General features: G+C 47.3%; 1 protein-coding gene across 1 annotated transcript; it reads left to right on the plus strand.

Annotated features, from left to right (window-relative positions):
• The first annotated feature begins 96 nt into the window (after positions 1-96).
• On the plus strand, positions 97-18,718 carry LOC149302172 (coatomer subunit alpha). Its single transcript, XM_089483358.1, has 33 exons — positions 97-279; positions 788-901; positions 1,460-1,533; positions 1,661-1,741; positions 1,833-1,909; positions 2,300-2,409; positions 4,998-5,107; positions 5,511-5,610; positions 5,902-6,037; positions 6,186-6,268; positions 7,070-7,220; positions 7,542-7,608; positions 7,746-7,821; positions 9,570-9,652; positions 9,740-9,879; positions 10,051-10,136; positions 10,399-10,537; positions 10,702-10,864; positions 10,990-11,136; positions 11,422-11,611; positions 12,182-12,277; positions 12,490-12,578; positions 12,771-12,894; positions 13,485-13,574; positions 14,146-14,255; positions 14,367-14,444; positions 15,042-15,110; positions 15,203-15,339; positions 15,733-15,919; positions 16,275-16,385; positions 16,557-16,718; positions 17,265-17,459; positions 17,615-18,718. The coding sequence occupies exons 1-33, from the start codon at positions 240-242 to the stop codon at positions 17,672-17,674; spliced, it is 3,675 nt and encodes a 1,224-aa protein (XP_089339484.1). The 5' UTR covers positions 97-239; the 3' UTR covers positions 17,675-18,718.
• The last annotated feature ends 3,410 nt before the right edge of the window (positions 18,719-22,128 follow it).

Consider the following 22,128-nt stretch of genomic DNA (forward strand, 5'->3'; position numbering starts at 1 on the left):
ATGGTCACAATAGGCTCCGCCTCCTTCTTCGCTGCGGAGACGCTCTAGCCGCATCTCTATGGCCAAAGCGGGAGCGGAGGCTCCGCCATCTTGTTCGGAGGGACGCTCTGGCCGCCATTTCAACGGAGCCTTCCCAGACTCTCTATGATCCTCGACCGGAAGTGGCGGTGGGGTTGGCTACGTGGAAGTGGCTGACAGAGGAAGACTGAACCTAAAGGCCGACCTTCTCCCCGAAGAGGATGCTGACCAAGTTCGAGACCAAGTCTGCGCGCGTCAAAGGTCCCCCCCTTAGGCTAATTGACTATTAATTATGATTAATTAACACGGCTGGGAGGGAGGGGGCGGGGTCAGGGGGGACTGGATCTTTGAACTGCCATGGCTCCATGCTGTGGAATTCTGGGAGGCATCTATCCTCCTGTGTCAGAGTGTCCTGGTGCCACAGAAAACTACAGTTCCCAGAATTCCATAGTACTGAACCATGATAGTCAAAGTGGTGTCAAAACTTGATTGTTCCTGCAGTGTGGATGCAGCCTATGGCCAGTTATGTTAAGAGAGACTGGGCTGGAGAAACTGAGGCAGAATTTAATGCAGTTTGATATCCCTTTAAGCTGCCGTGGCTGAGGAATCCTGGGATTTGTAGTTTCGATGGGATATCGAGCTTTCTGTGGCTTCGTCTGCAATGCAGAGTTTAATGCAGTTATACGCTGCTTTTAACTGTCATGGCTTGTGGGTCTCCAAGGATGGAAGACCTATTTGAGCAGCGCTCTTGTTCCCTTTCCGGTCCCAGGGCTGAGCTTCCACCCCAAGCGGCCCTGGATCCTCACCAGCCTCCACAACGGCGTCATCCAGCTCTGGGACTATCGCATGTGCACCCTCATTGACAAATTCGACGAACATGACGGTGAGTTCGGAGAACGTGAGCATGGCAGCCTCCCCAATGCTAGTAAAACTGTACGGTTGCTGTGTGTTTGACGGCGCATGGTGGATCCAGCGGTTTCAAACACACAAGAGATGCTTCTTTCCCTGTTGGAAAGGTTCCTAGAACCTTTTCCAATGCGGAGCAATGGGTGTTTCGTTGTTGTTGTCATGCACCTTCAAGTCCTTTCCAACCTACATTGAGCCAAAGGTGAACCTATCGTGGGGTTTTCTTGGCAAGGTTTCATCAGAGGAGGTCTTCATAGAATCATAGAGTTGGAGGAGACCTTGAGGGCCATCCAGTCCAACCCCTTTATTCTGCCATGCAGGAACTCTTCATCAAAGCACCCCCACTTTGACAGGTGGCCATCCAGCCTCTGTTTAAAGACCTCTAAGGAAGGAGACACCACTGCAATCTCCGAGGAAGGAATGTGTTCCAATGCCAAACAGCCCTGACTCTTAGGAAGTCCCATTTCCCATTGCCTTCCTTCCTTCGGAGTCGACCTGGGGCTGACTGGATCTCTGGTTGTGTTTTGTCTTTTAGGCCCAGTCAGGGGTATCGATTTCCACAAGCAGCAGCCTCTCTTTGTGTCCGGAGGAGATGACTACAAAATTAAGGTAAAGAGGGTCCTGAGCTTGGAAAAGTTTGTTTTACCCATTTGCTGTATATACGCAAGTCTAGAAGTTTTAGCCAGCTGAGTTGCCAGGATGTCTGCCATGCTTCCTCCATTTTTCTCTTCTTCAGGTCTGGAACTACAAGCTCCGTCGCTGCCTTTTCACCCTCTTGGGGCACCTGGACTACATCCGCACCACCTTCTTCCATCACGTGAGTTTGCCAGCCTTGTCTCTTGCCTCCTTTTGCCCTGAAGAGCTTCTGTCTGGTGAAATATACCCGCCTTTGTTTCCTTCTTTTGTAGGAATACCCCTGGATCCTCAGTGCTTCCGACGATCAGACGATTCGGGTTTGGAACTGGCAGTCCAGGACTTGTGTTTGGTAATCCGGAGAAACAGTTCTTTGTGGCAGACCTGCAAAGCTAGATCTGTCTGTTTGCAGTGCCCAAACATTCTGCCTAGTCATTAGGCAGAATCAGATGCTTTAATAAATAGTCAACCTGTCATCGCTTTCTGTAGTTCCTTCCAAAATGTTCACAACAATTCATGTACCTGATCCTTAGAATACAATACTGTCAAAGATAGGTGCAAGAGGTTGGTAAGCAATGCCACGCAGACATGAAGCCTACTGGGTAGATTTAGGTTGTGCTAAGTCCTCCAGTGCGAATCTGTGTTATGTTATGTTTCCATTCTACTATATCTTTGGCCCAAATTGGAAAGTAATCCCTTGCTAACGCGTGTGCCTGTTTCTCCTTCCTCGCCTCCTTTCTAGCGTGCTGACCGGACACAACCATTACGTGATGTGCGCCCAGTTCCACCCTTCGGAGGACCTCGTGGTGTCGGCCAGCTTGGACCAGACTGTGCGGGTTTGGGATATTTCTGGTGAGCTGCGCAGGTCGAGGGGGTTGTCTGGCAAACAGGCCTTGCTGAAAACTGCAGTCCCTGAAAGCAGAGCACAACTGAGACAGGAGATAAGGAAGGGGAGTTGGGGTAACCCTGGGCAAGATGGAGTAGCAAGAAGAGAAATGCATGCACACACACATGCAGATGGCAATGGGCCAGTTTAATAGAAGATGCCATGGACTCTTGGAAGAACAGGATACACTAGGAATGTTTATGATATGGCTTCTTTTGCTATTTTGCACTCAAAGATCAGGTATCCAGCTGTTCCATCAGCACAGCCGTGATGTGCAACCAGAATTTAGATAGACTGCCTCCAGAGTTGGAGATTTGTTTTACCCATCGTGACCCATAGCTGTACACAGACTGCCACCTTCTTTGGGATTTACCCATTTCCTGTCCAATACCTTCTTTTAAAACAGTGGTTTTCAACACAGCTAGAACTTAAATTCCTTAACAGAATTCCAGGTTTCATCCTTGAGAAAGTGAGCCCTGGCTCTCTGCGAAGACGCAAAACTCACCACTTTCTGGACTGCAGTTTTCAGCCGGGCGGTTGCTGGGGTTTTGTAGCACACGTTCAGACATGACCCAGCTGTGTCGGTGGCGAGGGCGGTGGGTGCGCAAGGCATGTGCTCCCTAACCAGGAGAGCTTCATAATCTCTTCTGTCGATACCTGTGTTGTTCCATTTGCTTGCTTCTCCTCTTGGCAGAATATGGTTCCCTGAAACTGCATTAAAAGATCCCCAAACATTCCCACAAAACACTAATTTTAGAAGAAGCCAAATACATTTCTCCAACAGCAGCTGTGCAGAGTAGAACTGTATTGCTAAGGTCTTATCATAAACCAGTGGTCCCCAAACTGTAGTCCTTCAGGTGTTTTGGACTTCAAGTCCCAGAAGCCCCAGCCAAGTTGGCCAAGCCGGCAGCTGTGTCGACAGTGCAGATGGGAACGGTTCTGTCCTCTGCCCCCTTGGACCCTGCTCCGTTTCTGGGACGGCAGAGCACAGCATATTTTATTTATTTAAAACATCTCCTACTTTCCTCCCAGTATAGGATTCAAGGCAACTTATAGCCATTTAAAACCACAGCACAACTCAAACCGAAAACAACTTTTGACAACGGTTTACAACACAGTGAATCCCGAGTTGTATTTTTAAAATTCCAAGTTAAAACACATGTAAAATACAATGAAAGAGAAGCACAACACTTCATCTGAAAGCATCCCCTTGTTCTGCCAAGAGGAAGAGAGAATGAGGGAATGGACACAGGTTGGGTCTGGCGTCCAGTTGCTGTATTAAAATGCATGGGGGGGGGGCACCTTGTGTTGTAATGATGAAACTGCCTTGCTTGTGACACTAACCACAGCCTCTTGGTGGAGTTTCAGAATGACCTCTTTCTTTCCTGCCCTCGTTTTAATCCAGGTGGAAGCTGCACTTGCCCTCAATGTTTGGATGGTGGGGAGGTGGGTGGGAGGCTTAAGTCTATTGCTATATCAGCAATCCGGTGTCCTTTTGAATGGCTGAAGCTAACCACAATTAACCATGTTTTTTTAACCAGGCCCTCTTTCTTCTTACAGTCAGGGTTTGGTGAGGTTCCTGGCAGTAAATAAGCAGGAATGGGGCAATGTTGGCAGCTCTGGAGCAGGGGTGGGGTTTGGGGGTTGCAAGTCCCAGCAGATGCCCAGCCTCATGGGTAAGGAGTTTTGCAGGCTATGTCCGGTGTGCTGCTTTGTCTTCAGTCTTGACCTGGTCATTCAGGATCCAGTTTAATACCAGCTTCCCTGCCTGCGCATGAATCAGCTCTCCGTTTTTTCTCTTAACCACTGCTCTGCTCTTTCTCACACTCCTCCTCCCCATTTGCTCCCTCCCACAACATTAAAAAGGCTGGTTCATTCTGGAGGTGTCCTCCTTTCCCTCTGGACTTGGGTAGTTACTGCAGAAATTTCCCATCCGCCGTTCAGTTCCCCTTGCTGCCTTCTTGCAGCCTCACGGTGGGACGCTTTCTCCTTGGGCCAAACATTCCACATCGATCCTTCCGCTCCCAGCTCAGAAAGGAAGAAGAGGTGACCCATATGCCTTACAGGATTTCTCTCCACTGTGTCGGGATCCCTGTCTGGTTTATGGTAACCTGAGCAGTTGTGTTAACAGTCAAGCTAGTCGTTCAAACTGTTCTCCTCTTAATTTTGTTTTAAAAAACATCAAAATAGTTATGGTTCAGTCAGCTAGGAACAGATTTGCCTTTTTCATTTTTTCCCTTTGATTCGCAGTGTTATACTCCAGGTGACTTTGACAGCAGCGTTCCTGGCTTGGTGAATTTCATTTCCGGTTGTAAAAAGGTGTTAGTTTTCCTAGCAAAGCATACAATTTATGTTTATACAAACTAGAAATAGGTTTTTGTGTTAGCAGGTGTCCTGGAGGGGAAAACAGTGTGATCTCATCTCTGTGTTCCTGGTTTTATGTCTGATTCTGTTTCATTTAAATATGTGACCCTTCCCTGGATTTTGCCGTAGGCTGCCAGTAACCTTGTATTTGCTTCCTCTGTCGCTGGTTTCTTCCCCTCCCCTCTGGAAGGCCTAAGGAAAAAGAACCTCTCCCCTGGAGCTGTGGAGTCTGATGTCCGAGGGATCACTGGAGTAGATCTTTTTGGCACAACAGATGCGGTGGTGAAGCATGTCCTTGAGGTACACCTGAGGGTTTGGGTGGAGAGGGGGTCACAAAACCATAGGATCCTAGAGATGGTAGGGACTTCCAAGGGCACCAAGTCCAATCCTTTGACCACATTCCAGCTTGTCAGTATCCTTCTTGACCTGTGATGCCCAGAATAGTGCATGGTATTCCAGATTACTGAAAAGTACTCCAACTCAGTCAGTCCTGAAAGATGCCTAGCCAATCTCTGTTGAAAGAGCTCCAAGGATGGAGAGTCCACCAGCCTCTGAGACAGTCTGTTCTGTTGTCGGAGAGCTCTTAGGGTAAAAAAGGTGGAATCTCTTTTCTTGGAATTTGAATCCATTGTTTCAGGTTCTAATCCCTGCAGCAGCAGAAAACAAAGGTCAGCTTTGACCTGAGACCCTTTCCTCCTCTTAGGGACACGACCGAGGTGTGAACTGGGCTGCCTTCCATCCCACCATGCCTCTCATTGTGTCTGGGGCCGATGATAGGCAAGTCAAGATTTGGCGGATGAATGGTAAGCGCCACTTTTTCTTTCTGGAGAACAGTCCTGTTCAATAAAACTCACAAACTCCACTGTGATCCTGGCAGGACCCTTCTCGCTCCCCTGCCTGGGTTGGCAAAAGATGTGTGGGCAACCTTGGAGTCTCTTGGGAATGTTTTTCACCGCATGTCCCAGGTGTTCAAAAGGACATACCAAAGGAGTCACTTGTCCATTTTTAAATTCCTTTATAAAAAGCTGGGCAGAGTTACTAGAACAAGGTGCAAGGGATTAGTGTGGACCTTAAGCATGGCCCTTCTTCTCCAGAATCGAAAGCCTGGGAGGTGGACACCTGCCGCGGCCATTACAACAACGTCTCCTGTGCCGTGTTCCACCCCCGCCAGGAGCTCATCCTTAGCAACTCGGAGGACAAGAGCATCCGCGTCTGGGATATGTCCAAGCGGTGAGTGGCCATTTGCGCTATCCCTCCCATGTTTGAGACAATAGTCTGAACAATGGTTCACAGTTTCAAGCAAAAACTCCAGCTGGCATTGGCTTATGCATCAATTCCTCCGTCTCTGTTTTTCATTCTCTTCCTCTCTTCCCCCCAGCACTGGTGTCCAGACTTTCCGCAGGGACCATGACCGCTTTTGGGTGTTGGCGGCTCACCCTAACCTTAACCTCTTCGCTGCAGGTAAAGATAAAGATATCTTTTCTGGATGAGTCAGGTGCCATTTCATGACTGAGAACCGTCTCCAAAAGACTAATATTAGCTACATCAAATACAGGAAGTATTATCCTCAGTTTTCAGATATACCTGTGCACTGGATAATTATAAAACGTAATCCTCTGTACAAGAGCCTGTGTGATGTAGTGGTTTCAAGTGTTGGACTACCAATCTGGAGACCAGGGGTTGCCTTGGGCAAGTCACCCTCTCTCAGCCCCAAAGGAAGGCAAAGGCAAACCCCTTTAGAACAAATCTTGCCAAGAAAACCCCAATAAAAATAAATAAATAAATAAAAATTTTATTTATATACCACCCTTCCTATGATCAGGACGGTGCACAACAAATCACGACAAATACAATACATCTTTAGATACAGTACAATAAAACTATATGTTTCATCATCTCCAAAGTCATAGTCCAGTGCTCAAACCACTATACCACACTTGCTCTATGTAGCATCCTGTGGGTAATAATTTTTTTTGTGTGTGTGAGAATACTAGTCTGTATCTTGAAATCTTGATTTAACAAGGCACTTGTTGTGAATGAACTAATAAGCACATCCGTATTGCTGAAGTTCTGTTGATGTTTCCCCCTCTTCCCCAGTTTTAGGGAATGCTTCTTTTTTTGCATTTCCTTGTTTCACATATTCAACAAGGGGATGAAGAGTTCCTGCATACCAGTGCTGTAACATTTTCTGGTGTAGATCTGTTTAAATCTTTTTTACTGTGATGGGCTTGAAATGCAATTTCTCCCCTTGTTGGTTTCCAGGCCATGATGGAGGCATGATTGTCTTCAAGCTGGAACGCGAGAGACCCGCCTACGCCGTTCATGGCAACATGCTCTACTATGTGAAGGACCGCTTTCTCCGTCAGTTGGACTTCAACAGCTCCAAAGATGTCGCGGTGATGCAGCTGAGAAGGTAAGGGTCAGGTGTCTGAGGTGCCTGGAGACCTTTTAGTGGGTCAGTTCAGGCTTCCAAACTGAGCTTTGGAAGTCCCCCAGGCCATTGCTTATTTATATATTTAAATCCAGAAGTAACCAAATCTGTGCTGACTGTGGAAAAGATGTAATTTTCCACTGGTTAATGGCCAAGTGCTTCTTTGAATAAAAAGATCTTTACCTGCTAGAAGGGAGGGGGCAAAGCCAGCCCTAATCTTTTGTGGCAGGTAGTTCCACACTTTCCCTATCTGGTTGCTGCTCATGCAAGGCGAATTCATGACTCCCTTCTCCTCCTCCTCAGTGGCTCCAAGTTCCCCGTGTTCAACATGTCCTATAACCCTGCAGAGAATGCTGTCCTCCTTTGTACGGTAAGTTGATGCTCACATTCTGCATCATCAGAAGAAAGGCTTTGTTGAGAACTCCATGTCTTTTCCACATTTGGGCCATCTCTTAGCATTGTAAAGACTAACTTTTCTCTCTTTCTCTCTCCCTCCTTCTCCTACAGAGAGCCAGTAACCTGGAGAATAGCACCTATGACCTGTACACCATTCCAAAGGATGCCGATTCCCAAAATCCTGATGGTAAGCTGGGCAGGGTGGCACATCTGTCACTTGCTTCATTCCTCCACAAGCAGCCCCGTTCTCCACTGATCCCACAGAGCCGGCAGGCTCCTGGCAAGGCCCTTCTGACTTGAAAAATTCATGGGTTTTGTCCCTCTGTTTTTATGGTTCTGAATATATATTTTATAAATCAGTTATTAGAAACTTTCCATCCTGCCTCTTCCCACAGCAGGGTCCCTTCCCCGGCTCGCCTCTTGTGATGGATTTCCTCTGCCGATCTGCTCTTTATCCTGAGTGCGCCTGGCTGCTTTTGAAGCGGCTGTAAAAGTGCCCAGCATTGATTCTCTTTCCCTCCTGGCAAATTCTCCATCAAAACTTGAGCGTCCTGCAAATCAAAACTGAGCTGCTGGAAGGCTGTCCATCCTTCCTTACGTTCCACTGGGGAGTTCCAGTTCCACCTGGCTCCCCCTCTGCCTCTAATGTCACGGCAGTAAAAGGTCCTCTCTTTCTCTCCCATTAGCAGATTGATGGCTTTCCCTCATGCTGCCAGAAGCCGTTAGCCATAAAGGCAGGGGAAGCATCTTCCTCTTGCAGGGTGTGGAAATTCCACTGGTTCCATTTTGGCCTTGTTTTCATTGGGGTCATTGCTGCATACGTTTTGGGGATGTTTTCCCATCTTCTTCTTATCCTGCAATAACGGAAGAGGGAGCGGGGCTTGTGAAGAATTTCTTTCCTCACTTTCCATTTAAGAAGAATGTTGGAGAAAGTCTCTTTCCTTGGAGAGAGAGAGACAAGGAAGGAAGGAGGAAGGCCTAGCTTGCCAATAGAAGTCATGGTGTGGTATATGTATCTTCTTTATCTGCTTTCTATAGTTTGCTGCCTTTAGTTTACTGTTTGCTGCCTTTTAACAAGGAAGTGGGAGCTCCTCCAAAATATCCTGTGTCAGTTAGATGACTTTGAAGAAGTCCCTGAGAAACTATTGCGCATATATTTTTAAAGTACTCCCTACAGATGGCCATCCAGCCTCTGTTTAAAACCTTCCAGACTCCATCACCCTCCAAGGCAGCATCTTCCACTCTTGAACAGCTTTTACTCTCAGGAAGTTCTTGAGCTGGACTGTTGAGCATCCATTGCTCTGGGTCTAGTCCCTGGAGCAGCAGTAAACAAGCTTGCTTGATATGACATCCCTTCAGATATTGAAATATGGCCTTCTCTTCCTCAAGCCAAACATATCCAGCTCCCTAAGCTGCTCCTCATTGATCAACCATGCTGCCATCAGCTGCTTTCATTTTCTGGGAGCTGTTCTCTGTCTTGCAGGGAGCCCCTCTTACATGTCCAGAGCTGCTGCATCGGTTCCCTTGGGGCCACTCTTTCCCAGTGGCGTGCCGCCTCTCTTCCACCAGTGGCTCTGTTTTTCAGTGCCAGGCAACAGCTGTTGAGACACATGTGGTAGGCAGGAGGGGGGGCAGTTGGATACAAGACCCCCCCAAGCGCTCACTTAGTTTGGCGGCAGAGGCATTGCTCATTAGCATGACATAGTGGCCTGTCAGTCCAGGATGCCGGCTCCCCTCCTGTGCCAGCCGGTGGTGGCGCTTGGCTTGTATGTTGGGTGCCCGCGTGGAGAATCCAAAGGACCTGGAACGCAAGCATAGCCTGAGGTTAAATCTGAATTAGCAAGGAAGTGTTGGCAGGGTGAACCACTGATTGATGGGGATTAGGGATGAGCTGGGGGACCTTGATTTGACAGCCTCTCCCTGGTCTTCCTGCAGCTCCTGAAGGGAAGCGCTCATCCGGACTGACAGCGGTCTGGGTTGCTCGGAACCGCTTTGCTGTTTTGGACCGGATGCACTCGGTAAGGCCCAGAAAATGGCAGTCTTTCCCTCTCCTTCCTCCCTCATCCCCCAATGTTATGACTTCCCCGGGTTTTTTCTGTTGGCAGATTCTGATCAAGAACCTGAAAAACGAGATCACCAAGAAGGTTCAAGTTCCCAACTGTGATGAGATCTTCTACGCCGGCACCGGGAACCTGCTGCTAAGGGATGCTGACTCCATCACCCTCTTCGATGTGCAGCAGAAACGGTGAGGCCCTCATGTGGCTGTGTCCTTTCTCTTCTGTGACACCCCATTCAGATCTCAGGACTCTGCACATCCCTGCTGTAGCGAGTGAAATAGGGCAAGGATGGGGAAGGAAGCAAGGGCTACCTACCTCTTCAGTAACAGCCCACTTGAACTGGTGGTTGTTCCATACAGGACTCTGGCCTCTGTCAAAATCTCAAAGGTGAAATACGTCATCTGGTCATCTGACATGTCCCATGTGGCTCTCCTGGCAAAGCACGGTAAGACGAGATGTCTCAGACACGATTTAGTAGCTGACCTGCATACTAAGTGTCTGGTTAGCTCAGGGGATGGTAGACAAAGCACAGCCCTCCAGTCATTGGGGAATTGCAACTCCCAGCACCCCCCAACCAGCAGTGTCAATGGTAAGTATCTCTGCTCCTACCATTATCCCAACCTGTCCAGTGCATGGATTCCAGCTCCGTTCCCCTGGTGACTCCTGAAAATCTGCTCTCTTTTGAATTGTGTCTTTTTCTTCTCCAGCCATCATGATTTGCAATAGGAAGCTGGAGTCGCTCTGCAACATCCATGAGAACATCCGAGTCAAGAGTGGCGCTTGGGATGAGAGCGGGGTTTTCATCTACACCACCAGCAACCACATCAAATATGCTGTGACCACTGGGTAAGCCACGGATAGGCACTTAGGCACACAAGAGGCCTAAAGATCTAAAAGGCACCAGATTCCTATCTTCTCTTGGAAGCTAAGCAGGGTCAGCGCTGATTCATGCTTGGATGGGAGACTGTCTCTGAACACCAGGTTCACTCTTTCTTTATCCCACCTCATAGCGATCATGGCATCATCCGCACTCTGGACTTGCCCATCTACGTGACACGGGTGAAGGGGAACAATGTCTACTGCCTGGACCGTGAGTGCCGCCCCCGGGTGCTGACCATCGATCCAACCGAGTTCAAGTTCAAGCTGGCTCTAATCAACCGGAAATATGATGAGGTGGGACAGGAGGAACAGCATGTTTTGTGGGCTTCCTGCTAGCCATGCCCAGCCTGGGTTTGAGCAAGGCGTCCTGGAGAGAGAGTTGTTACTAGAACAGTAGCGCCCTTTTCTGTCCCCTTTAGGTGCTCCACATGGTGCGTAACGCCAAGCTGGTTGGCCAGTCCATTATCGCCTACCTCCAGAAGAAGGGCTACCCTGAAGTTGCCCTACACTTCGTGAAGGATGAGAAGACCCGGTTCAGTCTGGCTCTTGAGTGCGGCAACATTGAGGTGAGACATGGACCTGATATCCAAAAGAAAAGGGAGGTGGGGGAATCTTCCCCAACAGCTGAATTCAGTTTCAAAGAAATGGTGAGGAACTGTGTTCAAGTGGTTGGCAAAGGCAAAAGCAAAGGGAGAAAGGCCAAACAAAAGCCAGGAGTATTTTAGCTTGAGAGTTCTTGTTCCCAGTAACTTTGGGAACAATAACTTCCAATAGCTTTGGAAGTAGAGGGAAATGTATATACAACTGGGAAACCACAGAACCACAGTGTAATCTTTTTTGTGTTGTGTTAGATTGCCCTGGAGGCAGCCAAGGCCTTGGATGACAAGAACTGCTGGGAGAAACTGGGAGAGGTGGCCTTGCTCCAGGGGAACCACCAGATCGTGGAGATGTGCTACCAGCGCACCAAAAACTTTGACAAGCTCTCCTTCCTCTACCTGATCACAGGCAACCTGGAGAAGCTGCGGAAGATGATGAAGATTGGTCAGTCTGAGACATCATTATTGTTGTCATTGTAACATATATCCGCAGGATCAGTAACCGTGTTTTCACTTAATCATGGTTACTTAAGAACAGTCTCTGTAGGCATTGGGAGGTCTTCCAGAGTGACTCTATGGTCAGCTTCCAGCAGACAGTTTGGAAACGTATCCTGCCCAGATAAAGGGGGGCAAGGTGGATGATGATGATGATTATTATTATTATTCTTTTATATCCTGTCTGTCTCCCCGTACCAGGAATCAAGGTAGTTCGCAATATAGTTATGAACATGGCAAGTTTAAAAAGTATACACAAAATTTCAGTAAAAGTATAAATCTAAAAACTCTGTAAAAGACACTGGAACAATTGATGAAGTAAAGAACATTAAAAGTCATTTCTAAAAATCGATCTGAAGTGTAAATGGCCCAGCGCATCGCATCCTTAAAAGCCCATCCTGAAAAAAGGAAATACAGTTGGCTTTGGTTTTGTAGGGAGAGGGATGGTGGCTCTCATGGAAAAAGAGAATGTGGTTTTCTGGTGGAGTGACCCTTCTTCCTTTCCCTTCCCTCTCTCCAGCTGAGATCCGTAAGGACATGAGTGGCCACTACCAAAATGCCTTGTACCTGGGAGATGTGGCTGAGAGGGTGAGGATCCTGAAGAACTGTGGGCAGAGTGAGTAAACATTGGATCTGGGGATCCCTAGCAAAGGCAGTCCAGCTTCTGTGAACAAGGGCCCACTCCACCCTGCTTCCCATCCATTTAGGGCAGATGTGGCATGCAATGGAAGTGGCAGCAATCTAGGCTTGCTGAAATTAGCTTAGTGAGGCCTCTGCAGTGAAGTTTGTCTCATCTTAGCCTTCCTCTTCCTTTGCTTGCTTCATCAGAGTCCCTGGCCTACCTCACAGCTGCTACTCATGGCTTGGAGGAGGAAGCACAGAACTTGAAAGAGACCTTTGACCCAGAAAAGGAAACAGTAAGTACAAGAGTGTGTCCATTCTGGTTGAGGTCGTCTTCTTGTCCAGCGGCTGGTGGAGAGGGGTCAGAAGTGTCTAAGTGAAAAAGGGGCTAGAAGTTAAGGAGCTTTGCTAGCAGGCATTTGGCCCTCAGATCTCAGGGCCTGCAGGGCCTTCTGACCATTTTTGTTTTCCTCCTCCTCTTCTTTCAGATCCCAGATATTGACCCCAACGCCCAGTTGCTCCAGCCGCCACCTCCCATCATGCCTCTGGACACCAACTGGCCCCTGCTGACGGTCTCCAAAGGCTTCTTTGAAGGCACAATCGCCAGCAAAGGTATGGAGATTCCCTGGGGCAGTTATTGCCCTAAATTCTCTCGGGCCTCAAAAGCCCCTGGCAGATGCCACCCAAACTTTGAGAAGAATTCCTTGACTCCAAGCGCTCTTCAAGAGCAAAATGCCTCAGAGGGCGGTGGACTCTGCTCCATCTTTGGTGGATTTGAAGCAGGTGCTGGATGGCCATCTCTCAGTTGTCCTTTTGTTGTAGATTCCTACCTGGCAGAATGGGGTTGGACCAAGTGGCCCTTGGCTTCTGTGATTCTGTGCTGCCGTTTGTCAGTTGCTCCCAAATGCCCCCAAACACCCTCTAGGGCCTATTTTCACCGTGTTTTTAGATCTTCTTGGACCATTTTATGCCCAGGAGTAACCATTTTTAACCAGAGGTCACTTTCTGTTTGGAAAAGAGGCCTTTCCTAGACCTAATTGGTCTGGAGGGGGCAACCATGGTAAAAGTGCCCTCCACAACCCTTAAAAGGTATTTTGTGGCAAAAAAAACTTCTTTGGGATTGCCATGATATGCTCACCCCTGCCACTGGCTCTGAATGGTCTCCCATGACAGGTCTGACCGTTGAGCTTTCTTCCCCGCAGGCAAAGGAGGCGCCTTGGCGGCTGACATCGACATTGACACTGTGGGCACCGAAGGCTGGGGGGAAGACGCCGACCTGCAGCTGGATGAAGGTGAGAGGGCTCAGCAGCTGGATCTGGGGCTTCTCTCTAGGTCCAAGCCGGTGCCTTCCGAAATCCTAGCCTGCTTTTCCTACACCAAGGTGGAAGGACCATGCGGAGTGAAAAAGCAAACGTGTTACAGCATCTCTGTATGCATCAGGTGTAACAGTTCATGCCTGACCATACATAAAATTGTCCACATGTGTGGCTGAGAGAGTGACACCTTTGCTTTCCGATGGTTCAGTGTACACAAACTTGGTTTTGTGCGCAAAATTATTTCAAATATGATGCATACAATTAGCTTTAGGCTATGTGTATATGTGAAACGTACATACATTTCATGTTTAGACTTGAGTGGTATGTATATGCAGAGATTCCAACATCTGAAATCCAAAATACTTCTGGTCCCAGACATTTTGGATCAGGGAGACAACCTGTTGAAAGACAGAAGTGAAATCATATCAAGGTTAATTTTGAGAAAATAATTAAATAATCCATAGGATGAAAACAGTTTAAAGGAAACAACATGCATGTTGTCACTCCCTATTTCTCACCCATTGCCCTAATCCTCTCTGTTTTACAGATGGTTTTGTGGATGCTGGGGAAGGCTTTGGGGATGAAGCCCTGGCCAAAGGCCCAGAGGAAGGAGGCGGATGGGAGATCGAAGAGGACCTTGACCTCCCGCCTGAGCTGGTAAAGGAGCTCCATGGATTTCATTGTCAACTGGTGGGATTTGCTTGTTTTCCTCCCTCCCCACATAGTCTGATGGGCTCACCCTTTTCCTTTCCCCCCTCATCCTTCTAGGATGTCCCTGCTGGTCCCACTGGGGAGGCAGAAGATGGCTTTTTTGTACCACCCACCAAAGGCACCAGTCCTGCCCAGGTAAGAGGGCCAGTCCTACCAGCCCAAAATGGACGGCAAGAGAGTAGACACAAAAGGGAGCGGCAGGAAGGAAGAAGATTAGAGGCAGGCATGCAATGGTTTGCAATGATCAGTCACCATGCACAGAGCAAAGTCAATCAGATTTCTTCATCCATTATTCCTCTGCTTTAAGTGAGAAGATGGCTGGTAATTGATACTAGTAGTATAATTGATAAATGAAGATCCATAAAGGTATCCTTTGACATTTCTCCTGCCAAACACAAGAGGTTATTTTTGTGCTAAGGCAGGTTCCTCAGAATCAGGATTTGATCCTCTGAAAGATTTGTAATGATAGAGCAATATAATTTTTACTCATTGGTCTTTTTCGCTTCTAGTTACCTTTTTATTCCTTCTACGTTTTAGTTATCCTGTGAGTTGTAGTTTGAGCCCTATATATAGGATGTTTTTCTTTTTTCTTCCTTTTATGTTCTTTTTTCTTTGTTTGTTTTGATCGGATGTTGTTTCTTTGTGTTTATGATTCAGAATTTAATAAATACTGTTTAAACATTCCTCTTGAATGCTGGGGTCCTAATTGTGGAACTTTCCCTGACTTCTTAGGTCTGGTGTAACAATTCCCAGTTGCCCGTCGACCATATCCTGGCCGGATCTTTTGAGACAGCCATGAGGGTAAGGGGCTTGTGGGAGAAACGCTGCAGTCTGCTCGATATGGATCCCAAATATTCCTACGCCGCTTCCTCACCTCCCTTTCCCTTCTTCAGCTCCTTCATGACCAGGTGGGAGTAGTCACCTTCGCCCCCTACAAGCAGCTCTTCCTGCAGACTTATGCCCGGGGACGGACGACCTACCAGGCCCTGCCCAGTCTCCCCGCCATGTATGGATACCCCCATCGCAACTGGTAAGTGGCAATCCAAACACTGTGATGGGTTCAGTGTTCTTTCTGCAGGGGTTGGAGGCTGCCCATACCTGTGGGACCTGGTTGTTTTCCATGGGTTGACACACTTTACAAGCCCTTGTTTCTAGGCTCCCATCAGCTAATGGCAGGTCACGGTGAGGCCAGAAATCTTCCTTTCTCTGAGCAGCTTTATCTTCAGTGCTGTCCATTTTTACTTTTACTCAGAGATGGAGAGAATATTCAAAAACATTCAACCAATTGACAGTTAGGGTGATTCTTAAATGTCAAGAATCCCTGGCAAGGGGAATCCTGTGCCCACAAAAAAGGCCAAAGCTCACGCCAGGAGTGACTCTGAAGGAAAAAAGAAAGATTTTCCCCCTCTCTCCTCCAAACCAGGAAGGATGCTGGCTTGAAAAACGCCCTGCCGGCCGTTGGCTTGAAGCTGAATGACCTGATCCAGCGGCTGCAGCTGTGCTACCAACTCACCACCGCCGGAAAGTTTGAGGAAGCGGTGGAGAAGTTCCGCTCCATCCTCTTGAGCATTCCTCTGCTGGTGGTGGACAACAAGCAGGAGATCGCAGAGGTGAGGGCCAATATGTTTATTGAAGCCATGAAGCAGCAGGACTGAAAAATGGAGTGGAAAGCAAAACATTTCAACTTCTGCCGCCTTCAATTTGTAAAGATGAAACTGAGCTGCATCCAAGGAGGCTGTTTGGGATGCTTTGTTTTCCATGTTGGCTGCATCTGCACTTCAGAAATGATGCCGTTTGACGCCACTTTAACAGCCATGGCTCCATGCTCTGGAATCCTGAGATTTGTAGTTTCTTTTGGCACCAGAGGCTAAAAAGTATGCAAAACTACAACATTGTGGCATTGTGGCTCCCAGACTCAGGACATTTGCCTGCGTTTGTGCCAAGGGTCCCCACTTTTCTTTGCAGGCTCAGCAACTGATTGCCATCTGCCGGGAGTACATTGTGGGGCTCTCGATGGAGATTGAGAGGAAGAGGCTGCCCAAAGACACCCTGGAAGAGCAGAAGCGCATCTGCGAGGTGAGATGGTGATACAGGTTCTGCCTGCCATCATCATTTACTTATTTCATACCCTGCCTTTTCTGCACCTCCGGGACTCACAGAATACAGTGGCTGCAGCCCTTCGAAACCAATTTATCTTTGACCCCTGCCTTTGCACCAGAAAGCAACCTGTGTTCTTCTGCCTGACAGATGGCTGCCTACTTCACCCACTCCAACCTGCAGCCTGTCCACATGATCCTGGTCCTTCGCACAGCCCTCAACCTCTTCTTCAAGCTGAAGAACTTCAAGACAGCCGCCACCTTCGCTCGCCGCCTTTTGGAACTTGGGCCCAAACCTGAAGTGGCTCAGCAGGTAAGGACTTGAAATCAGACCTGGAAGCATTGCTTGAAAAACCTCCAGCCCAGCTATCTGGACCAAATCTCTCTTTATAAGCCCTTTATAGCTAGCTGTAAGAGCATCCTTCTTTCTATCCCACCATTTTCTCAGGTTTGTTTGGTGGGAACAAGGGAGAAGATGGGGCCTTCTTGGTGGGTGCTCCCAGACTTTGGATCTCTCTCGCTAGGGAGGCCTGGATGGTCCCATCCTTGTTGTCCTTCCACCAGAAAGTTAAAACATTTTAATGCTGTCCGGCTTTTTAGAAACTGGCTGGGATGGGCTTCTAATGCCAGGTGCTGCTGCTTTTAATACATCTTTTAAAATAATGCTTATTACTTACGCATTTGTTGATGCTTTTGCATAGATTTAAATCAGTATTGTTTTTAAATAACATTATTTGCCCTGAGTCTCATTATCGGGGGAAAGGCGGGGATAGAAATGAATAGGATAAATAAGTGCCCTCACTTGTCTCCCTTTGGAAACATTCATTTTTCTCCCCTTTTTCCTTGCCTCTCTTTTCAGACCCGTAAGATCCTCACCGCCTGCGAAAAGAACCCCACAGACGCCTATCAACTGAACTACGACATGCACAACCCGTTTGACATCTGCGCCGCCTCCTACCGGCCCATCTACCGGGGGAAGCCGGTGGAGAAGTGCCCGCTGAGCGGAGCCTGCTATTGCCCTGAGTTCCGGGGGCAGATCTGCAGAGTCACCACCGTAAGTGCAAAATGCCTCTGCTTCATAAGCCCAAACCTTACAGGGCTTTGGAGGCCTTTTTGGGGTATCTGGGACACTTCTGGAGCTGGGGAGAGAGAAGACTGAGGGGGCCCCCATTTGCGGGGATATTAATGCACTCCCCTGTGACCCTCCAGGTGACAGAGATTGGCAAGGACGTCATCGGCTTGAGGATCAGCCCCTTGCAGTTCCGCTGAGTGAGCGCTGGGACCAAGAAGCTTTCTTTCTGGGTAGACTCCCATCTGCCTTCGACTTCTTCTTTCTTCCCCCATTTTTCATTCCATTTTATTTTTTGACCCTGCTCCCTTTGAACCATCAGCCTCTCTTCCACTAACAACCAGTTCCTGTTCTTCATACTGGACATTCAGAGGGAAACCTAAGCCTTGGTGTCTGAGACCCCCACTTGTTGCTCACTCCACAAAAAGCAAGTGGTGTTTGGTCTCTGCGCTTCCCTTTGTCAGGGTTGCGGGGCTCCCATAACTTTCTAGTACACCAGTCCAGCTTTGTTGGTCATCTTGAGGGGTGTTGGGAGTGCAAAAGGCTGGAAGAAGCTGTAGGAAGGATGTGCGAGGAGAGCGGAGTTATGAAAAGAAGCATTTGGGGTTGAATTTCTCACACAATGCTGGAGTAAAAATACTGAAGAGGCTCACACATACTTCTCCATGTCTGCTCTTTGTCGAAACTTAATAAAGTGAAGTTACTTAGTGGGAAAACATCTCTTGTATTTGCTCAGTCGAGAGGTTTTCTGTTGGCGTAAGAGAACACAGCAGATGAGAGCAAAAGAATGTCCACAAATGGGGAAAGGGTTCTTCATAGTCAGGAGGGTCTCTCGGGGTCTTCAGCTGGGGACTCTGGACTCTTTGCACAGGGAAAACCAAGGATTTGGGGGCTAAACCACAAGACCAGGGAGAGGTGGATTCCTGAGTTCTTTGTAGGACGCAGAGAAACTCCGCACCAGTTAGATGCCCATCTATAGAGATCCCTGCTTTGCCCTGCTTTCTCAAACTCTGTCCCCTCATATATTTTGGACTTGAACTCCCAGAATGACCAGGCAGTAGGGCTGGCACTCGGGAATTCTGGGAGGTAGAAGTCCCAAACTGGAGGCTCAGAGTTTGATAACCACTGCCCTTGTAGAAACTGACCATTTGGGGTCGGAGGCTGAGCCAAGTGGCTAATATGTAATCTAAAAAATGGAGAGGACACTATGCGAATAAAACCAATATAGGTTTTCCACATCTTAATGAGCTTCCACTTGGAATTCTTTGTTTTGCATACTGTCTCTGTCAAGCCTGATGAAGAATTCGGGACACAAGGAGCCCACAAGACAATACAGCCATATAGAGAGGGGTCACCCTAAAAGCCCACATCCTGGAAGGACTAGGGCAGGGTGAATGGCAGGATCCCAAGGGTTGGAGGAAATGGCCTAGAGAAGGGATCCCTCACGCTTCCTTTCTGAAAGACTTGCATAATTGCAAACACCAAGGGAAACGGGAGCGTTCCACCTTTCTGAGTTGCTAAGAGCACAAGCCCCATTACAAAACAATCCCACCCTTTTGGGCTAGTCCCAGTATAAAAACTGTAGAGGTCTCCTGGAAGCCAAGGCAGGCTCTTAAAGGCATGGATGGGAGTGTCAATGCATTTGATAGTCCTGTCCTGATGAGAAATCTGTACGTACGATAAACAGAACAGGCTATGGAGAAACAAAATGGTTCCCAATCAGGAAAGGGGTCAGGCAAAGGCTGCATCCTTCCACCCTATGTTTCACTTGTTTGCAGAAAATATACAAAGAAGAAGGTGGAGTGAAGATAGAAGGAAGGAACATCAGCCATCTTAGATACTGCAAGCGGCCACATATTAATAGTGGAAAACATCATGGACTTCATTAGCAGAAAACATTTCATTCAGCTTAGAGTTCTGTATTGGGGGAAAATAGGGTATAAACTCAATAAACACAAATTATCATCATCATCATCATCCCACCCTTTTCCTAATCTGGGACTCAGAGTGGCTCACAACATTAAAAACCAGTACAGTTAATAAGATACCAAAAAGGCGGGGAAAGGGATTGCAAATGGCGAGTGCCAAAGTTTACCTCAGAAAATTAATCCCTTTTATCCAAAGTGTGAATTAAAAAATAATAAGGATAATAATAGTAATGGTCCCTAAGGCATATTTTTCTCTACCCATTCTTAGCAGTAAACAGAAAATAACAATATATAGCTATTGTTATTCTCACAAAGAAGAAAACAACAGCAAAGTAAATAGCTGCCTATTGCAAAAGGCCAAAACCTGAGGCAAAAAACGCCTCACGAAAAGTCTGAGGCCATTGCACTGAGACTGGGAAAATGCAATAAATGCAGGGTTTTTGAAAAGTCCAGCAAGGGCATAAGCTTTCTTTGCTGACATCCCTTTAGGGTTATTGATTTTCAAATTGTTTTCCTCTGAAGAGGGGCATAGAAATATTTCCATTAAGTGACTCTGAGAAATAAAATCTTATTCTTATAAACCTGTTGCTTTTTTCCAAAAGGTCAGTTATGGCCTGACCAATTAGGCTCCAATTAAATTAATTAATTAATCTCTAATCAGTCTACTCTAATGAGGCCCAATTAGAGTAGACCTATGGGATAAATTGAATTTACATAACTATTGACTAACTAAAATCACAATCCATGGTGTATCTACACTGTAGAAATAATGCAGTTTCACAGCACTTTAACTGCCCTTGCTCCATATCCTAGGGAATCCTGGGATTTGTAGTTTGGTGAGGCAACAGCAGTCTTTGGCAGAGAGGGCTAAAGCCCCTGGGACTCAGTGTGGCTCACAACATGACAACAGTACAATTAATAGCATACAAAAAAGGTGGGGGGAAGGATTGCAAATGGTGTGTGTGCCAAAATTTACCTCAGAAAATGAACCCCTTTTATTCAAAGTGTGAAGTAAAAAATAATGATAAGGCTATAATAATAATAATAATAATGGTCCCCAAAGCACATTTTTCTCTCTCCCCATCCCTAGAAGTAAACAGAGAATAACTATGTTTTGTGATTGTTATTCTCAAAAAGAACAAAACAACAGCAAAATAAATAGCTGCCAATTGTAAAAGCCCAAAAGCTGAGGCAAAAAACGCCTCATGTCATGAAAAGTCTGAGGCCATTGTGCCAAGATTGGAGAAATGCAATAAATTCACTAAATGTATTTGAATTCTGTAGCACAGAGATGGCAAAGGGAACCAGATTGGGGAATTGTTTAGCTAAAGAGAACAAAATCTGAGGTAGTAATAAATGCAAAGTGTATTGTGGAAATGTGAAAAGCTGGAGGTTCTGAATTACCTCACACCAAGGCGCCATGCTATTCAATTTGGGTTGAAAGTGTCTGTGTGGCAACGGAATATGGCTATTTGTTCTCAATATAAAGGCAAATTTATTATAATTTTTAGTAAGTCATTGAAATGAAGATAAACAGAAAAGGGAAAGGAATGGCCCCATATGGCATTGTGTGGTGTAGTGAAGAAACCTATAAAGAAAGCCCTGTGATAGCTTTGCACACAACCTGGAGCACACAACAACTTGGAGCACACAAGTTTTTTCTTTTGTGTCTCTTTTGTGCCTTTTTTTTGGTGCTAATCCTAAAAAGGCTGGTTAATAGGAAGGACATCGCAGCATCATCGGTGGTAACTACCTTGTTGCACCGAATAATAAATACAGTGGTACCCCGGGATACGAATGCGGCGCCTTACGAAATTTCCGGGTTACGAAAAAAATCCATTCAATTAAATAGTTCCGGGTTACGAAGGTTATTCCGGGTTACGAAGAAAATTTTTGGTGCTTTTCGGCGCGATTTCGCACGAAATCGCGGCTTTCGCTATTAGCGCCTATGGGCTTTTCGGCTAGCGAAAGTTTCCGGGTTACGAAAGCGGCGGCGGAACGAATTAATTTCGTAACCCGGGGTACCACTGTACATCATTCAGGGATGGGCAATTTCCATCTAATTTGAAAACAGCTATCGTAAAACCATTGTTAAAGAAGCCCTCCCTTGACCCTCTGATGCATAATAATTATCGGCTGGTATCGCTATTGCCATTTCTAGGGAAGGTGATGGAGAGGGCAGTTGCCATCCAGCTTCAATCGATCTTGGATGATACTGATTTTCTAGACCCATTTCAAACCAGCTTCCAGGCAGGCTACGGGGTTGAGACTGCCATGGTCTCCCTGGTCGATGACCTCCGTCTGGGCATGGACAGGGGTAGCATGTCCCTGTTAGTGCTCTTAGACATCTCAGCGGCTTTCGATACCATCGACCATGGTATCCTTCTGGGACGCCTGAGAGAGTTGGGCATCGGGGGCACTGCGCTCCAGTGGTTCCGGTCCTAGCTCTCAGGTCGGTCCCAGATGGTGCAGCTGGGGGACGTGCGCTCCGATAAGAGGGCGCTTACATCTGGTGTCCCTCAAGGAGCCATTCTGTCCCCCATACTATTCAACATTTACATGAAACCGCTGGGAGAGATCATCCGGAGACACGGGGCGCGGGGTTATCAGTACGCTGATGACACCCAAATATGTTTCTCTGTGCCTCCGGCTGAAGCAGTGACCAGGGATGGCATCTCTCCTCTGGATGCCTGTCTGGAGTCAGTAATGGGCTTGATGAGGGAAAA

Source organism: Sceloporus occidentalis, unplaced genomic scaffold, assembly GCF_023333645.1.
Source record: "Sceloporus occidentalis isolate IW3139 unplaced genomic scaffold, rSceOcc1.0.p SCAF_20, whole genome shotgun sequence".
Taxonomy (NCBI): domain Eukaryota; kingdom Metazoa; phylum Chordata; class Lepidosauria; order Squamata; family Phrynosomatidae; genus Sceloporus; species Sceloporus occidentalis.